General features: G+C 42.0%; 1 protein-coding gene and 1 pseudogene across 2 annotated transcripts in view; one reads left to right on the plus strand and one right to left on the minus strand.

The window, feature by feature from the left end:
• The window catches only part of LOC308522657 (protein tyrosine phosphatase type IVA 1-like), a 94,370-nt pseudogene that overhangs the window by 37,710 nt on the left and 44,081 nt on the right, over window positions 1-12,579 (minus strand). The gene's annotated exons all lie outside the window — the stretch shown is intronic.
• The window catches only part of LOC308522655 (aldehyde oxidase 4-like), a gene marked incomplete at both ends in the record, with an annotated part of 71,907 nt that overhangs the window by 26,027 nt on the left and 33,301 nt on the right, over window positions 1-12,579 (plus strand). The window contains 8 exons of the mRNA XM_081096139.1: window positions 581-690; window positions 3,077-3,261; window positions 4,702-4,864; window positions 6,600-6,692; window positions 7,422-7,591; window positions 7,895-8,009; window positions 8,508-8,630; window positions 10,716-10,812. Of these exons, the coding sequence (XP_080952265.1) occupies window positions 581-690; window positions 3,077-3,261; window positions 4,702-4,864; window positions 6,600-6,692; window positions 7,422-7,591; window positions 7,895-8,009; window positions 8,508-8,630; window positions 10,716-10,812 (1,056 nt within the window). The remainder of the gene's footprint in view (window positions 1-580; window positions 691-3,076; window positions 3,262-4,701; window positions 4,865-6,599; window positions 6,693-7,421; window positions 7,592-7,894; window positions 8,010-8,507; window positions 8,631-10,715; window positions 10,813-12,579) is intronic.

Here is a 12,579-nt window from a genome sequence, read left to right on the forward strand (position 1 = left end):
GGCACATGACTCATTACTTCTCTCTTTATTCACAACCGGTGTAATCCTTGCCAAGGGAAAATGATTGTACTTAAGGAAATACAAGCAGTGCATATTATTCATAGAACTATTGTTGTGACCCTCTTTGATTAAAATCACATTTAAAAAATATGGTGGATCAAATAAGAAAGCAGGGCAAACTGCTTAAAGAAAGGAAGCTATATCCGAGGCACCCACCTCTGCCACTAGTCCCGCCTCCAGCACTTCGGACAGGTCATCTAACCTATCGGAACCTCTGGACCTCAGGTGTCCCATGTGTGAAATGCATTCTCCCCATTTCCCATTGGTGAAGCTGGGTTGTTTCTGTATAGCCTTTCAGCTTATCTGGCCCAACCTTTCATTCCAACAATGAGGAACCGGAAGCCCCAAAGGTTCTGGGACTTCCCTAAGGAGATACAGCGTGGAACCTGGAGCTAGAACCCACATTGTCTGGCCCCCAGCCTGCACTCTCTGTCTTTTCACCCGATACATCACCTCTGCCCCTGGCTGGATATTCTCCAATTGAATATGTGCATTCTAATCAAGGTCATTTCTCTGATAGAAGGAGAACGGCAGATTCCTTTAGACGGCCATTTCCTTGAGAGAGCGCCTGAAGCTGACCTTAAGTCAGAAGAGATTGTGTTATCTGTTTATATTCCCCACTCTACACAGGTAAGGACTCCTGACCTGCTGCCCACCCAGGGGCACCCTGAACCCTGTGCAGGAGCCATAGACAGACTCCCAGGGATAGTGCCATCTCCTTTCCCAACCAGCAGCTGCAGGGAGACGATTGGGCTGTGCTCAGGAAGGGCCAGATTCTCCATGACCATTTCATGTGCTTTCCTATCAGGCCCATCTTGAGCTTTTGTGGACCTTAGACATTTTTGCCTTCATGAGTCTCTGTTCATAAAAAATCAAATCAATGACCATCCTATATAATAAAAGCATAATATGCTCATTAGACTGGACGTCCTTCCGGACAAAGCTGGGGCTGCCGGGGAAGCCTGGGTTCCAGGTGCCAGAGGAAAGCTGGTGCCGGCAGCCGGGGGAAGGAAGGCCTACTCTTGCACGAATGCGTTGGGCCTCTAGTGTTATTACAACGATGAATATAACCCAGTGTTCCATATTCATTGTTACTATATTCATTTTTTCTTTTGTTTTTAAAAGAAATTAAAAGGAAAACATATCTGTGGGCCTTCTCTCTGCAAAAAGGAGAGCTTTTGTGTGAGCAGCTGAATTTTTGGTTTTAGATAAATATGCATTTTAGCCAAACCGAGGCAAACTATCGCCAATATCACCTCCCATAAGTTCCTGGTGAACTGAAAGTCCATTACCATAAAAGACTTTCAAGTCATCCAACATTTGTTAACCAAATACTTTAAATAAAATTTAAAGCCAGGCATGGGGCTAAATCAAGGAGACACCACGCTGATGTATAAGACACAGTGTCCTGTCTTCCAAGGTCTGTAAATCTCAGAGGAAGGACTTGAGATAGGAAACAGGACATGAGTGGACAAAAAGCTGGGGTGGTTCCTGTGATGAGGAGAGTCCTCCCCTGTGTTGTTCAAAAGGGAAGGGAAGCATAGGTCAGTGGAGAGAAGGGGGTGGTCATTTCAGGTGGGAGAACAGCATGAGGATGGGGGTTGGGGTGAATGGCAGCTGGAGGAGCCCCGTGAAATGAGAATGGATGGGAGCTGGGGCCCCATATCTATTGCTTCATCAAGGAGTTGATAGATGTTCTAGCAGACAACCACCTCAGAAGACTTTCAAGCAAGGTAAAATCTTAGTGAAAAGTGGTATTTTAAAAATATCAATCCACTGGAAAGATCGAGGAAAAACTGGTTGGAGGGTAGACTGAAGGTTGAATGAATAGTTAGGAGGCTAATGCAACAGTTCAGGTGGGAGAAGGTAATGAGGGTGGTGGCAGCAGGAATGGAAAGTGCCCCCAGTCAGTACAGTAGAGTAAATGTGACATGTGTCTCCAGCACTTCCTTATTACCTTTGCTTTCCAAATCAAAAATGTTTTATCCTTGACAGGGTCCATGGTGGTAGGGTTAGCTTCTCCCCCACCCCCACCAAGATACTGGCCACACAAAGAGATGTTCTCCCATTTTGTCACTCTAATATTTAACACTAATCATGAAATTTAACCTAAAATGACAAATTTAAACCTGAAAAACACTGGAAGCCATTTAGTGCTGTGGTTTTGAAGCTTTTTTTTTTTTTAACAGTAGAATTCTTTCTGCAAATGAAATTTACATAGAACACCAAACTAGTTAACAGTGAAGATTTGATAGTTTGCTCTGAGAGACACCCCACCTCGGGATTCTCCCCTCATCCCTTGAGGCACCATCTGATCAAACCCAACCTTCTCCTTTTAAAGAAAATTAAGACCCAAACAGTTTAAGTCATTTGCCCTAAGCCAAGTGAAGTGACTTGGAGTTGAAAGTAGATCAGCATAGACTCTGAAGCCAGACGGCTTGCGTTTGAACCCCAGCTCTGCCACTTCCTGTGTGACCTTGTGTAAGTTACTTAACCTCTCAGTTTCCTCATCAGTACATTGGAAATGAGTACAGTCACTGTGAGGATTAAATATTACCATACTGTTAGGTAAGACACACAGGCCAGTGCTCACATACCGTCAGCTCAACAGTTAACAACAGTGAGAATTCCAGTCCATTAGCAGGGTCCTTTTTATTATTAATAATCACCTAAGTGCCCTGTTTGTCACACAGTAGAGACAAGCACGAACCTTTCTGAGTGTTTTCTTTTTCTGCCATGGTCGGCAAACCGCGGCTCGCGAGCCACATGCGGCTCTTTGGCTCCTTGAGTGTGGCTCTTCCACAAAATACCATGTGCGGGCGCGCACATACAGTGCGATTGAAACTTTGTGGCCCATGTGCAGAAGTCAGTATTTGGTGGAAGAGACAGTATTTTATGGAAGAGCCACACTCAAGGGGCCAAAGAGCCGCATGTGGCTCGCAAGCCACGATTTGCAGAGCCGCAGTTTGCCGACCACTAGATTAAAGGAATTACATATGTGTCCTTATTCCTCCAGTGGCACTTTGTGTCGGGACTGCGGCTGGCCCAACGCCAGGAGAATGCCTTTGCCATTGTCAATGCCGGGATGAGTGTGAAGTTTGAAGATGGCACAGACACAATCAAGGACCTTAAAATATTCTATGGGCGTGTTGGCCCCACTGTGGTCTCTGCAAACCAAACCTGCAAGCAGCTCATCGGGAGGTAGGTCACAGCATGTCTGGAACATAGAACCCAGGCCTTCCTATTTTACTGAAAGTAGCACTTAGAGATTTTTTTCTGATTATAAAATATAGCTATATATTCATTTAAAAAATTTAATTGCTGTCAAAAAAATAGGATAAGGAAAATAAAAGTCACCCCAAAACCAACATATTTCAAGGTACAGTAATTTTTGTTGTTGTTTCTGTAATAAGATTACTGCACAAATTAATAAAAGTAGATATAACCTTCAAATTTTCTCTTTTAATTAACCTACACAGTAAGTAAACATTTCCAATACTGTGTCCTAAGATATCTGAAAATTTCCTTAAACCACATAAAGAAGATGAAATATTCTAAAAGGTTAAATGGCCTTCCTCTCGTCACTCTCAATACAGAAAACAGATTGATGGCTGCACCAGGTGGTGGGGGGTGGGAGGCGCGTGAAGGAGGGCACAAATGGAAGAAGGGGGTAGAAAAGTACAAACTTCCAGCTATAAAATGAATAATTCACGGGAATTTAATGTATAGCATGGTGACGATCCTATATAATAAAAGCCTAATATGCTAAGTGTCCGGTTGTCCGGTCAACCAATCAAAGCATAATATGCTAATGATATGCTAAGGCCACTCAACTGCTCGCTATGACCTACACTGGCCATCAAGGGGCAGACAGTCGACCAGTCGCTATGATGTGCACTGATCACCAGGGGGGAGATGCTCCAACCAGATAGTCATCTGGTTGACCAGTCACTATGACGTGCACTGGCCACCAGGGGGGAGATGCTCCAACTGGTAGGTTAGCTTGCTGCTGGGGTCCAGCCGATTGGGACTGAGTGAGATGGGCCAGACGCACCCTGGAGCCTTCCCACAGTCCCTACCCAGCTGGCCAACTTCCCAAATCCCTCCCTGGCCCCAATCATGCACCAGAGGGGTCCCTCGCCCTGGTTTGCAGCCTCTTGCAATCCGGGACCCCTCAGGGGATGTCAGAGAGCCGGTTTCATTCTGATCACACAGGCCAGGCTGAGGGATCCCACTGGTGCACGAATTCATGCACCCAGCCTCTAGTCGTTAATAATACTGTAATTTGTATTTAAACGTTGTTAAGAATGTAGATCTTTAAAATTCTCATCACACTCTGGCCGGGTGGCTCGGTTGGTTGAAGCATCATCCCATACACCAAAAGGCTCTGGGCTCAATTCATACCTAGATTGAGGGTTCAATCCCCAGTTGGGGCACATTCAGGAGGCAACAGATCGATGTTTCTCCCTCACATCGATGTTTCTCTCACTGCATCAGATTCTAAATAAAGCAGGTGAAATATTTATGGATATGTTGTGTCGACTTCAAAGATGGATACAGATTGCTCCCCATCTTCCCTTGTTCTATCAGTTTAGTATGTCTTCGCCTCATCTGTGGAATGTTTGCATTCTTCCCTACTAGGCAATGGGATGACCACATGCTGAGCGATGCATGCCGATTGGTCCTGCATGAGATTTACATTCCGCCAGGTGCTGAGGGTGGCATGGTAGAATATAAGCGAACCCTCATGATCAGCCTTCTCTTCAAATTCTACCTCAAAGTGAGGCGAGGACTGAATAAAATGGTAAACGACTTCTCTGAGTCTCTGGGCGCCTTGACATTCTGAGTGGGGGTTTGCACATGAAGGACATTCCCTGCATGGTTTTGATATCCATCAAGGGCACTGAGTATGGGCCCTTCTCGCTCTTCTTTGTTCCTCTCCTTCTCTTCTCCTTCACTATTGGGCTGAGAAGGGGACAATCTTGGTAATCTATTTGCCCTATAATTTGTATAACAAATACTAATATGCATGCAAGTTGACCTGCTGTCACAAAAAACCTTCAGTAAGTAAATCATAACATCTTTCCCTATTTTAAAGAAAAAGATTTTTAATAACCCAACTTTAATATTTAGAAAATGTGAATAAGCCAGAAAAGAGGAAAAAAGCATTTATAATCCTATCACCATAGCTAGCCACTATTAATATTTTGGTATGTATCCTTCTAAAACCTTCTTTATGGATGTGTATGTATATATGCCACATATATACACCAATAGAACTGGTTGCTTATTTCACTTTGTAATGTAAACATCTCTCAGTGTCATTAACTATTTTTCAGTGACATTATGACATAAGTTTACATGTCATGTTTATGGAAAGATGTACCATTATTTGGTCTATTCCTTATTTTTAGACATTTAGATTGTTTCTAATTTTTTATTAACTTTTTTTTCCTTTTCTAGCCTAGTTTAAAACGACTTCCACAGCAGTTTCTCAAAATATGGCCCATAACTGAGTGTCCTCTTAATAACTCATGAACTGACTCAGAAATGGCAGATAAATGACTATACCCACATTTCTTTTATGCCCAAGAATTTTACTCTCTTAGTTCAGCTAGCCTTTTTATTATTATTTTATTAACATTATTTATTATTAGTATTATCATATCCTATTATGTTTTATCATATACCCTTTATGTGTTTTATCATATTTCAGTATATTAATATGTAATCAGTATATATCTAATATATTATTGTATGTAATCTATTAAATATATGTTTTTATTTTATATCTATTATATATTATCATATATTCTCTAAAATATTACATGTTCTATTATGTTATATATTCTATCATAGAAGAATTCAAAATTCAGAGAAGCAAAATTTTTAAAAATCAACTCTAATCCAGTAATCCTACAATTAACATATGAATACATACTTTTATATTTTTTAATTGAAAAAATGGAATCATACTGTACACAAGTTTTTTCACTTAATTGTATTTCATGAGCATTTTTCAATGTCAATAAGTACACTTCTACAAAATTATTTTTAAAGACTGCAGAATACTGTATCTTATGGATATACCATAATTTGTATAGCCATTTCCTTGTTCTTGGGTGTTTAGTTTAATTCTAGTTTCTTCACTGGCACAAATAGTCTGTAATTGGGCACCATTGTAGATAACTCACAAGTCATCTTTGCGTACTCCCTCAGTTGTTTCTTTGAGGTACATGCCCAGGAGGTTGGCTTGGATTTGAAAGTACAGATCCATTTAGAAGTCTATACATACTTCCACTCGTTCAAAAAGGAGACCTGGTCATGAAGGGAGTTCTTCCCTTCCTGGAAAAAGCATTCACTTTTCTGTGCACATAAGTAGATGTAGTATTCTTCAAATAACTGCTACCAGCCTAGGGAACTTGAAGCTCAGGGCTCTCCCCGCAGAACTGGCATCTAATATCTGAAATACTTCTACACGTGTTTCCAAGCTAGTCACTCAGATTGTAAAATTGAATGTCAAGTAATCTTCTTTCTAGGATCCCCAGAAGTTTCCTGACATCCCAGAAAATTTCATGAGTGCTGTAGACAATTTCCCCATAGGAACACCCCGAGGACTTCAGATGTTCCAGGTTGGTGGGTAGGGTTTTTGCTTTCTAATAGGCTTAGTCATTCAGATGTATGCATTACGCATGTGTTTCCCCCTTTTCAATAGCCATATTTTGTGTTACATGTAAAGATAAAGTCTACTGAAACCAGCTGATGTGACCCATTGTCACCCACACACAACTTGCTTGGTTTAGCGTTTGTTTTTACTCAAGACTACACAAGGAATTTGATTTTGAATCTCCCTTCATTACTATTTCCAGCTTTTTTACTTACAATTTCCTCCTTTCCTTGGCCACTGTTGGTCCTTTTTTTAAAACCTCACTCAACATATTTACTGCTTCTAGGAAGTCCTCCCTGCTTTATAAGAGTCACCCCGAATCTCCCAGGAAACTCTGTGTTTTCCTAACACCATATTAGCTGTGTAAATTATTCTTTATTACTCTATGAAATTGATCACATTATGTCAATGTATGTGTTCTGATTCCTCAACAAGGTTGTAGAATCCTTGAGGACAGGAACAATGTCATCTTGTGTGTGGGAGGGGTCGGGGAGAGGAGTTGGTTAGAGCCTCTAACCAAGAATATATTCCTTGCCATAATACTCAGTGGATATTTATTAACTCTGACTCATAGCTAGAGATAACCAGTTGCCCGTAGTTTTCTTTGACTTGTAAGTAATCCAAATATAACACACCCAATGTTCAGTGCATGAGAATGTCTGGCAGTAAAATAACAGGCTTTTTTCATGAACAGTGTGTGAATCCCCACCAACCTCCTCAAGATCCAGTCGGCCACCCCATGATGCACCAGTCAGCCATTAAACATGCCACTGGGGAAGCCGTGTACGTTGATGACATGCCCCCTGTCGCCCAAGAACTCTTCCTGGCGGTAGTTACCAGCACCAGAGCTCATGCAAAGATCATGTAAGGAAATAAAAGCTGTCCCTATAAAAGTTACTGAAATGCATTAATAATTTTATACTTAAACTGAGAGCTTACTGTATATGTAAGTCAATTAAAAGTATTTCCTCTTCTGGATGGGAATCATTCATTTTTAAAGCATAGTTATGAAAAAGCCTATGGCCAAGAGTCAGAATACCAATGTATTGTCCATGATGTAGTTATGAGGCCCATTGCACTTTTCCCCAGTGTTGGCGGAATCATGTATAACGTACCCTGAACTTAGCCCTGCAACTCTAGTGTGTACTTTTACATGTTCTCTCCTAGAGCAATTGATGTTTCAGAAGCCCTGGCACTTCCCGGTGTTGTTGATGTGATAACAGCAGAGGATGTCCCGGGAGATAATAACCATAATGGAGAGGTTCTCTATGCACAGAACGAGGTGTGTGATTTGTATGTGGCTTAGGATTCAAATACTTTGTGGAAAATACCATATCACAAAGACTTTCAGAGAACCAAGGACTCCACCTCATTTTAAATTGTGGACTCTTGAGATTCTCATAAAAACCATAATCGTGCTTAAGGAAGACTTCTAAAAAAAACTCATCAAAATCCCAGAAGCAATAAAAGCATTGGCCATTAAGAGAATCAACAGAACTTCAGGAATTTCAGGATTGCTGGATCCCCGCGAGTGATTTCGTAACAGTGAGCAGTGCAGCTGAGGACAGTCCTAGGCCAGACATAATCAAGTTCTGCATCCAATTCTGAACCCCCTAAGTCCCACTCAAGCCATTGTTTTAAATGTATTCTCATAGGCAGGAAATAATCTTGCTTTTGTTCACAAGAACCCAGGGGGTAAATGTAAGAATTTGGGAACAGTAAATCCTTTTTGTGATTCTATGTTTCAACCAATTACATTGAACATGCGACTTTTCTGCAGGTAATTTGCGTGGGTCAGATCGTCTGCACCGTGGCTGCTGATACCTATGTCCATGCAAAAGACGCCGCTAAGAAAGTGAAGATCGCTTATGAAGACATAGAACCTCGGATTATCACAATAGAGGTATTTGAGCTGCTTTGTTTCTCCAAGAATGACTAGGGTGATGTACTTGTGGCAGAATCCAATCCTCAGAGTCACAGAATAGTACAACCTGGGCTTCATCTAGGCTTTACTCAGTGTCATCTCCAAGTTGAGACATGATACTGAGACTTTTTCTGCCTGGAGACGCGTTCCTTCCTGTGTCCACGTCTCCTCGAAAGGCCTCTTGCCAATGCCTGTCCTGAGAATATAGACAAGCAGCACCAGAGGAAGGTCCTTATGCCCTCACATACAAAACAAGTCCGTGAGAAAGTCCAGAGCACTGTGACACTCAGAGCAGGTTACCATTGACTGAGTGACAGCTTGGGTCCTCTCAATCTCCGTGCCTACTTCCTACTTTAAGCACAAGTTCTGGAGATAGAAAACTCAGATGCATATTCTGACTCTGCCATTTAACAGGCTGTTAAATGGAAGGTTTGACAAGTTCCTTAAATGCATCGTATCTCAACCTCTTCCTCTGTGAAATGGGAACTATGAAAGTTCCTACATCAAAAGGTCATCATGAAGCTTAAATGAGAGAATCCAAATAAAGTGCTTTAAAAAAGCACCTGGGACATGGGGTGCTTTGAATACATGTTAGCTGTGATTTCATTTTAGTTGTTGTTAATGAGGGCAAGAACATGTTCATGGTGCTTATATCCCTGGTGCCCAGCCAAGCCCTAAACCCATAGTAGGTACTCAATAAATGTGTGTGATGGAGGGCTAGATGAATAAGCAATATGAAACCTGGCCAGTAGGGTACAGTGTTCACAATCCTCTTTGATTCTTTCCTGTTTTTCCAAACAGATGCCAAGTTCAAGTATTTCCAGTTATCTTTTAAATGCCTCTTAGATGTGCCCCTTTTTTCTCTTCTCACTTTCACCCCTTCCCACCCTCCAGCCCAGTCCTCACCACCTTATTGTCAGATTTACTACAATAACCACTTTATCTCAAAATATCTACCTACCATGTTAATTTTCTAAGCCACAAAGTTCATCAGATCACTTTTTCTTACAAAAACAAAAAAAACACAATGTCCCCTTAGATAAGGTTCTTAGTATAAAACTCAAGGTCTTTCATAGTCCAAACTCACTCTATCTTTCAAGTTCATCCAACTGCTTATTTATCTACCTATTTGTTTATTTTTAGAGAGAAAGAAGAAGAGAAAGAGAGAGAAAAAACAAAGAGACATTGATTTGTTGTTCCACTTATTTATGCATTCGTTGTTTGATTCTTCTATGTGCCCTGAATAGGGACTGAACCCGAAACCAATGCTCTAACCAACTGAGCTACCTGGCCATGGCAGAACTGCTTCTTTTTTTAAGAAATATGTTTTTATTGGAGAGAGAGAGAGAGAGAGAGAGAGAGAGAGAGAGAGAGAGAGAGAGAACATCGATTGGCTGCCTCCTGCATGCCCCCTAATGGGGATTGAGCGTGCAACCCCAGGCATGTGCCCTGACAGGGAATCGAACCAGTAACCTATCAGTGCACTAGACAACTCTCAACCAACTGAGCCACACTGACCAGGGCTCAGCTACTTCTTGATAAAAAACTCCCCAGCCAATCTAGCCTTGTTCTCTTTTTGGTCCCTCAGCTGGGTTTCAACCTCTGTTGCTTCATGAGGTGCTCCTAACTTCAAATGATTTTCAGTCTCTTCTCTGTCTGCCCTAATCCTATCCAATTCAGCACCTGAGGTCACCTACACAGGCCATCCCTGAGCATCCCCAGCCCCAGCAGGCTCCTCCTCCTGGCCTCTCTTTGATCTATTATCTTCCCCCTCATCACAAAGTTGGCCCCTAACACCAAACTGCCTACTGTCAGCAAACCAGAGGGTAGGACTGTGTTTTATATATCCTTCTTGCCCCCAGCTCTTCCTCCCAGTGCTGAACAGAACTACTAGTAAGTAGTCACCAATGCCTGCAATCCTTTGTAACCCATTTATCTTGGTGTGTGAAGATCAAATAGAGCAGGAGCATGGGATTTTGCTGGGGTTTGAATGGCTTATTAGAATGTAAAAAATAAAAACAAGAATCTTATTTTTTGTTGTTGTTATTTCTTTTTCCCCTGCAGCAAGCCCTAGAGCACAATTCATTTTTTTCTGATGAGAAGAAAATTGAGCAAGGAAATGTAGAGCAAGCCTTTAAACATGTTGATCAAATCATTGAAGGTAAGTGGTCTTGGCCAGAAAAGTGAAGCTTCTGAAGATAAAGACTACATCGGCCATTGGTTTGAGTGCCGGGGTCCAGCCCCAGCAGGTCCAGGGGTCCCCAAAGGTGTGGACAGATTTGGCGAAGAAAAAAGGACACGGAGACAGTGTTCAGTTGATCAGCAGCCTAGCCAGGATCTCCAGCCAAGTTCTGGTCTGGATCTCCAGAGAGGTTCTGCTTAGGATCTCCAGCCAGGTTCTGTCCAGGTTCTCCAGCCAGGTTCAGTAGCCATGTTCCCTCGCTAGGTTCTCCAGGTTCTCCAGCCAGGTTCAGTCACCAGGTTCTAGTCAGGTTCTCTTGCCAATTTCTGTAGTCAGGTTCAGTCCAGGATCTTTTGTTATGTTCTCTCGCTAGGTTCTGTCTCTAGGTTCTGAGGCCAGTTTCTGTCCAGGATCTTTTGCCATGTTCTCTCCAGCGAAGTTCTTCTGTCTCTAGAGAAGGTTCTGTGTAGGTTCTGTGCCTAGGTTCTGTCTCTCTCTGTCTGTTGCTGTCTTGTTACATCTGTATTTATACCAGTTGATTCAATCCTATCAATCTCTATTACAAAGGTTAGGGAGTTTCTTATCTCCATTCCAGGGAGTAAAGATTATGTAGCTTAAGCATGATTGTTCGTAGTTAAAATGATTAATTACCGGCCTGGCACTTAGTTAAGAGGTTTTATTCCCTCCCTAACTTCAGGGGAAAATCCCTACCTGGGGATTCAACCTTTCTCGGAGAGGTGACCTTGGTTAAAACACAGCGCCAAGAAGGTGAGCAAACATATTAAGAACCATATGCCATATATGCCAGGTCCCTTGAAACAGCAAGGATGGACCAGCTCCCGACATTTGAGAAATACTGAAATTCTAAGGCAGAGCTTCTCAACCCTAATGTGATACTTAAACTGCAATTTAAAATGCACAAATAAGTCCCGGCCGGTGTTGTTCAGTGGTTGAGCGCCGACCTATGAACCAGGAGGTTATGGTTCAATTCCCAGTCAGAGCACGTGCCCTGGTTGCAGGCTCAATCCCCTGTGTGGGGTGTGCAGGAAGCAGCCCTTCAATGATTCTCTCATCATCAATGTTTCTATTTCTCTCTCCCTCTGCCTTCCTTTCTGAAATCAATAAAAATATATTTAAAATAAATAAAATGCACAAATAATCTTACAGTCTGATGAAGTTTTACATATGCAGCAATCTGTGTAAATACGACCCACATCGAGATATAGGGCCTTTCCAGCGCCCCAGAAAGCTTCCTTGTGCCCCGCCCCCTCCAGGTCAGCAACCTTCTGAAAGGTCTTTTTCTAGCTGTGGTCACTGTAGATGAGTTCACCTGTTTTGCACTTCATATAAACGGAAACTAGAGTGTAACTTTTTCTGTGTTTATCTCTTTTCATCAACATTATGTGTGGGAGGTTCACCGTGTTGGTGCATAGATCAGTAGTTCTTTTTCATTGTTCCGGAGCATTCTATTGTATAGATATTCCACAATTTATGTTTCTGTTCTACTGTTCATGGACAGTTCAGTTGGTTTCAACTTGGGACTATTATGAATAATGTTTCTAAACACACTATTGTGGTCCAAAAGGAGATGCCATAACAAGTGTAACCAAAAGTAACCTCACAGGGTGATCTGATCATAAATTCCTCACATGGTGAGTAGTTACAGTCCAGGCATATAACACTTAGGAAAAAGTGTTATCTTTGCCTTAAGCAAGCCCTATTCTTTACTTCTGTGCATCTAGATCA

Source organism: Myotis nattereri (assembly GCF_964212035.1).
Source record: "Myotis nattereri genome assembly, chromosome: 7".
Taxonomy (NCBI): Eukaryota; Metazoa; Chordata; class Mammalia; order Chiroptera; family Vespertilionidae; genus Myotis; species Myotis nattereri.